Source organism: Falco rusticolus, chromosome 16, assembly GCF_015220075.1.
Source record: "Falco rusticolus isolate bFalRus1 chromosome 16, bFalRus1.pri, whole genome shotgun sequence".
In the NCBI taxonomy this organism is placed as follows: domain Eukaryota; kingdom Metazoa; phylum Chordata; class Aves; order Falconiformes; family Falconidae; genus Falco; species Falco rusticolus.
In genome coordinates, this window is record NC_051202.1 from 2,128,116 (window position 1) to 2,134,115 (window position 6,000).

Consider the following 6,000-nt stretch of genomic DNA (forward strand, 5'->3'; position numbering starts at 1 on the left):
AAAAAAAAACCAAAACACAACACACACACCCCACACACATACCCCACCCAAAGAGCCATCTCAAGCCTCTTGGGGAGAGCAGCAAAGGGAGAGCAGGAAAAAGCCAGCAGTTGTCCCTGAATAAGTCACGACCTGGGAATAAAAGCTCATTTCACTTTATTCTAAGAGAAAAAAAAAATTGAAATAAAACAAACAAAATGCCCCCACATCCCTTCCTTCTTCCCAGGACCCCCTCCGCTCTCCAAACACATGATACCCTCCTCCCAAAACCTTGCCCAGGCTGTCTGGTTTTAAATGCGATTGTAATTTTAAATGTGAGCCAAGGTGCCTAGACCTGCAGAGAGGTGATGATAGGCGAGTGTTTGTGGATTTTATTTTATTTTATTGATCAGCATAAATACGTTGTGAAGAAGAAAGTTCCTGCCGTGGCAGGGGAGACGCAGAAGAGACCTGAGTGTTATTTAATTCATATTCTGACCCTTCCTCACAGACCTGGCACGTCCTAAGTGTGATGATGCCTGGGGCAGAAAGGGGAGCGGGCTCTGTTGCCCCTCTGTGCCCCACAGAAACCCCGGCACCTCGCTGCTGGAAGTGTCCCAGCATTCCAGCCCTTCCCAGGGGACTGGGGTGAGGATCTCTGGGGGTGTCAGCTGCCCCCTTCACCTGCCGTCATCTGCAGCACAGCAGGCCCTGCGCTGCGCAGCATGTGCCCAGACATGCTCCCAGTACCGGGACGTGCCCCTGACCCTCAGGACCCTCCCTCAAGATCCACCATCAGACTAGAAATACCCCAGCCCACCGGCGTGCAAATGCTCCAGGCCCGGAGCTGAGTGCTGGCTTTTGGGGTGCTTTGTGCAGTGGGGACGTCTGCTCGCCCTCCTCGATCGGGGTGGGGGGCAGAGCCGGGCAGTGCCCCCTGATGCCTCCACTCGATTGACCCCCACAGGACTCTTGCCAAAGAGCCGTGTAAACGCACGGTGGAGGGACAAATTACTTCTGCATGTCTGTGCCCAAAATCTGCCACTTGTGTGTCTTAATCTTCTACTTTTACTTTCCCCTGCCTTTTTTCTTTGTGTTCTCTCCAGCTCGGAGTATTTTTATACACCTTTGTCTTTAGTAATAATAAGAGAGAATGAACAATTCTTTGCACAGGTAAAAAGAATCACACACAAATGTAAAGAAAGAGGATTTTTAATATCCCTTTCCAGTCAGGTGCAATTTTTTTTTTTAGGGTTACATCTTTATACTTGCTCCTAATATTCTCTCCCACTAAACTAAAGGGATTTCTCATGTCTCCTCTGTACACTTTGCTGTTCAATCCCATTACCAAATGCAAGTCCACCCGAGTGACTGGTGGCCAGCGGCCGTGGCAGCAGCGTGCCAGTGGTCAGGCCAGCTCCAAGACGGGCATCCATCCTGCACCCGCTGCGGTGCACAGCACCCGGCCCCGCGAACAGCAGCAGTAAACATGGTCGGAAAAAAATATTTATTGTTTATCACCGTAGAGCTTATTTTTTCCATCACTTGTAATAGCTCCTGACAATCCGTATGGAGCAAACCGAACGGAACACCTTGGGGGGGCTGGGGGGATGCGGCCGGTGGGATGGGATGGATGGGTTGGCTGGGGGAGGGGGGGATGCGGCCGGTGGGATGGGATGGATGGGTTGGCTGGGGGGGGATGCGGCCAGTGGGATGGGATGGATGGGTTTGACAGAAACTTTCCACACCCCCCTCCTGGGGCCGGACCAGTGCCGGGAGGGGGAAAGAGCCGCGGGCTGGCAGCAGCAGTGGCTGGGGGGGGGGGGGGGGGGGGGGGCAGTGCAGTGTTCCCTCCCGCAACCCGTGTCTCTCTGCGCGTCCCCTCCAGCCGCACCCCGGGCCAGAAGACCCTCGGGGTAGCCCCCGAATTACCGTTTTTAGGGAGGCGGGTGGCATCTTAGCAAAATTTGTGGATGAAAATTACTGTTCCGGGAACGTTTATTAATAGCGTGTAAAAGACAACTAGCCATTTCCTGGACGGGTGGATGGGTATTGGGTATTTCCCACCCCCCGACGTGTGATCTTGATCATGTTAAATGTAAAAACCATCAAGGGAACCCCGCGAAAAGGAAGCGAACACACATTTCCATCAGCTATATTTTATATGTTAAACAGGGACACATTTTCCTCCTCACAAAACCGCAGGTCCCGTAATCCAAAATGCCCTGAAAGTGCTAACGCCATCAGACAACTAAATTAACTTCTCGTTAAAAAAAAACCAAACAAACCACACAAACAAAAAAAAAAAAAAAAAGCAAAAAAACCACCTTTTTTGAAATAACGAGACACCGACACGCCACCGGGTTGGTGCTGCACATCCAGCATCCGAGCGAGCGCAGCCTCTCCCGCAGGATTTAACCGAGGAAAGCCCCAGTGCTTCCCTGGAGATGCGGAGGTGCTCCCAGCCAGCAGCTCACAACAGGGAAAAAAGGGAAAAAAAATTAAAAATCTTAATTTACCTGGGAATTAACCGCGTTGCGCCGGCAGGAGGATGGGGCGAGGCGCGCACGGCCGGCTGCGCGCTGGCTGGGGCAGGGAGCGCAGCCCAGCGCTGCGGCTTTTGGCGAGGAAAAGGGGCCGGGGGACAATTCCGGGGGGGGGGGCTGCCGGGCGGTGTCCTCCGAGCTGCAGCACATCGGTGCTGCTCCGAGCAGCCCCGGCAGGACCGAGCGGAGGGACCCCCCCATCCCTCCCCGCACCGGGAGTCGATACGCGGGGGTTTCTCTTACCTGTTGCTGGGGGAGGGGGGGAGGGGCGTTTCTACTATTTTTTGGGGGGTTTTGTTGTATTTTTTTGAGCTCCCGCGTGTGCTGGGAGCCCTGCCCGGGTTCCAGCCTACCCTGCCGCCCCGGGGGGGCCCGGCGAGCTCCAGGGAGCTCGGGGGGACCGGGCGATGCGTGCCCCCCCCGCCGCCCGTTGCTGTAAAGCCGGGGGAAGTTCGGGGAGCGGAGCCCGGGATTTCCAGGGGAAGGGGAAGCTGGAGGGATCCCGCCCTGTTCCCCTCTCCCGCACCTTCCCAGGCAAAGCTGGGGGCGACGCTGCCCTCGCCCCCGGGAGGGGGGTCCCCGCATCACCACCCCCTCCCTAAGGTGCGCCCCTGCCCTGCGGCGTCCCTGGCGCTGGGGGCGGGGGGGGGCACTGGCGGGGCCGGCGGGGGCGCAGCCCCCCAGAGGCGGGGGCGCCCGGTGTTCCTAGAGGCGGTGGGGCCCGGCGCAGAGGTCCCCCTCCTCCAGGATGTCCACCTCGTCCTCGGGGTCCTGCAGCAGGAAGGGGCCGGGGGGGCCCTTGCGGGGGTCGCCGCCGGCTGGCTCGGGCAGCTCGGGCTCGGGGGAGCTGTGCTCCCGGCCCTCCGCCCCGCCCGGCGCCTTGGGCTCCTCCTGCGTCTTCCGCAGCTGCTTTTTGTGCTTCATCCGCCGGTTCTGGAACCAGGTTTTCACCTGGGGACGAGGCGGCGGGGAGGGGGAGAAGGATGGGGGCGGGGGGGGGGGAAGAGGAGGAGAGAAAAGAAGAAGGAAAAAAGAGGAGAAAAAATAAAAGGAAAAAGAAAAATAAGAAAAAAAGGAGGAAATAAAAATGAAGGAAATAGAAAAAGAAAGATAAAAAAGAATGAAGGAAATAAAAACCAAAAAGGAAATAAAAAGGGGGGAAAGAAGGGGAAAAAAGAGAACGGAAAAAGAGAAGGGGAAAAAAGAGAAGGGAAAAAAGAAGGAGGAAAAAAGAAGGGGAAAAAAGAGAAGGGAAAAAAGAAGGAGGAAAAAAGAAGGGGAAAATAGAAGGGGAAAAAAGAAGGAGGGAAAAAGAAGGAGGGAAAAAGGAGAAAAAAGAAGCGAAAAAAAGGAGATAAAAAGAAAGGGAAAAAAGAAGGAGAACAAGAAGGGGGAAAAAAGAAGGGGGAAAAAAGAAGGGGGAAAAAAGAAGGGGGAAAAAAGAAGGGGGAAAAAGAAGGGGGAAAAAGGGAAAAAGGAGGGTAAAAAGGAGGGAGAAAAAGGGGGGGGGGGGGGAAGGAGAAGGGGAAATAAAAGGGGAAAAGGAAAAGAATGGGAAAAACCCCGAGAACAAAAATGAGAAGGAGCCGGCGCGGACGCCGCGGGCGGTGCCGGTGCCGGTGCCGGTGCCGGTGCCGGTGCCGGTGCCGGTGCCGGTGCCGCCGCCCCGTACCTGTGTCTCGGAGAGGCTGAGGGCCGTGGCCAGCTCCACCCGCTCGGGCGTGGAGAGGTACCGCTGGATCTCAAAGCGCTTCTCCAGGCCGGAGAGCTGCGAGTCGGAGAAGACGGTGCGGGCCTTGCGGCGGCGGCAGTGCTTCCCGGGCAGCTCGGCGTGCGCCGCGGCCGGGAACAGGGCGGGCACCGGCACCCCTGCGGGGACACCGGCGGCGGGGCGGGGGTCGGGCGGCGGCCGGGGCAGCCGCGGGGGCCGCCATCCTCCGCCCGCCCCGCCGGGGCTGCAGCGGCTCGGGGCGGCCGCTCCCCCCCTGCCTTTTCGTTGTTGTTTTTTTTTATTAGTGGGGTTATTTTATTTTTTTTCGTTTATTTCGTTTGTGAGGCCGTTTTATCCGTTTGGGTTTGGGGGTTTCGTTGTTTCGAAACGCGGGGCTTCGCCAAGCGCTTCGGCGGCGCCCGCCGCAACGGGGCAGGGGCAGCGCGGGCAGCTCCCGCAGCCTTTGCGGGGAGGGGGGATCGGCCCGGCGAGGAGGGGCCGGCGGGGAAACCCGCACCCTGCGGGCAATTAACCCGCAACGAAACGGACGAGGGAAAAACTCAAGGAGCCTTGGAAAAGGCTGGGAGGAGAGCGGGCGGGAGGAGCGCGGTGTTCTCCGGGTGTTCGGCGGCCGCGCCGGTGCGTGACTTGGGCTGCCCGGTGAGGAACTTTCTGGGGGGAGGGTGTCCTCCCAGGGCAAGGGCCGGGCCCGGGGGCCGGCAGAGCCCCGGGACCCCCTGCCAGCCCCGGGGAGGGGAACCGGGCCAGCCCCAGCAGCGGCAAGGCGAAGCCCGGTCGCCGTCTGAAGGGACAACGCAAGGAAAAAGGGATGTCACCGGCCCCAAAGGAAATGTCAATAAAATATCAATTAACGGAAAGGGGGGCAAGGCCCGAGATCCCGGGCAGCGTTGGGTGACAAGTAACGGGGCCGCGGGCCCGGGGGGCGGCGGGCGGCTCCTGCCCCGGGGGTCGCAGCCCCGCTCCCGCGGAGGGATGCGCGGAGCTGCCCCGCCGCCCCCCCCGGGGTCTCTGGCCGCTGGGCCGGGTCCCCCCGGGTCCCCCCCGGCGCCCCCGCGATGCCCGCCGGCCCCGAAGGGCGCAGCTGGCGCCCGCGCAGGGCTGCGCTTACCCGAGGCGGTGAGGAAGTAGGGGTGGTGGTGGTGATGCTCCGGCTTGTGCAGGGCAGGGTGCGGGTGGGGCGCCAGCAGGGTGGGGGTCGGCATCAGGGGGTACCCATAGTCCAAGAAGGGGACGCGGGAGGCCAAGGAGCCGGGGAAGTGCTCGGGGGGCACCTCCCGCAAGGGCTTGGGCTTGTGCAGCAGGATGTCCTCGATGAAGAAGGAGGTGGGCCGGGGCGCGGAGCCGGGGGGCACGGCCGAGGTGAAGTTCAGGTTCATGGCGCTTGTCCCCGCCCGGGGCAGCGGGGCAGGGGGCGACCGGGCTGCGCGCTGGCTGCCGCGGGACTCGGCCGGCCGGCTGCACCGCCCGGGGCCCCAGGAGGAGAAATAAAAACGATAATAAAAAATAAATAGGAATTTACAAAACAAACAAAAATCCGGAGGAAAAATAAATCACAATAATAATGAAAACGCCATTCCCCCAGGCAGGAACACACGGGAAGAGCCGGGGGAGGCGAGGCGGGCGGCTTTGGGCTGCGCGGGGAGCTGCGCGCCTTTGAGGCGCGGTGGGCAGGGGGCTCCTCCGCGAGCCAATGGCGATCGGCCGGGCGGGGGGACGGGAGCGCCGGGCCACCCAAAGCGCCGG

At 60.0% G+C, this 6,000-nt stretch overlaps 1 protein-coding gene across 1 annotated transcript; it reads right to left on the minus strand.

Moving 5' to 3' along the window:
• Window positions 1-3,230: 3,230 nt before the first annotated feature.
• Window positions 3,231-5,633, minus strand: BSX (brain specific homeobox). Its single transcript, XM_037409635.1, has 3 exons — window positions 5,366-5,633; window positions 4,198-4,394; window positions 3,231-3,476 (listed from the first exon to the last, which is right to left on the minus strand). The coding sequence occupies exons 1-3, from the start codon at window positions 5,631-5,633 to the stop codon at window positions 3,231-3,233; spliced, it is 711 nt and encodes a 236-aa protein (XP_037265532.1).
• Window positions 5,634-6,000: the final 367 nt, after the last annotated feature.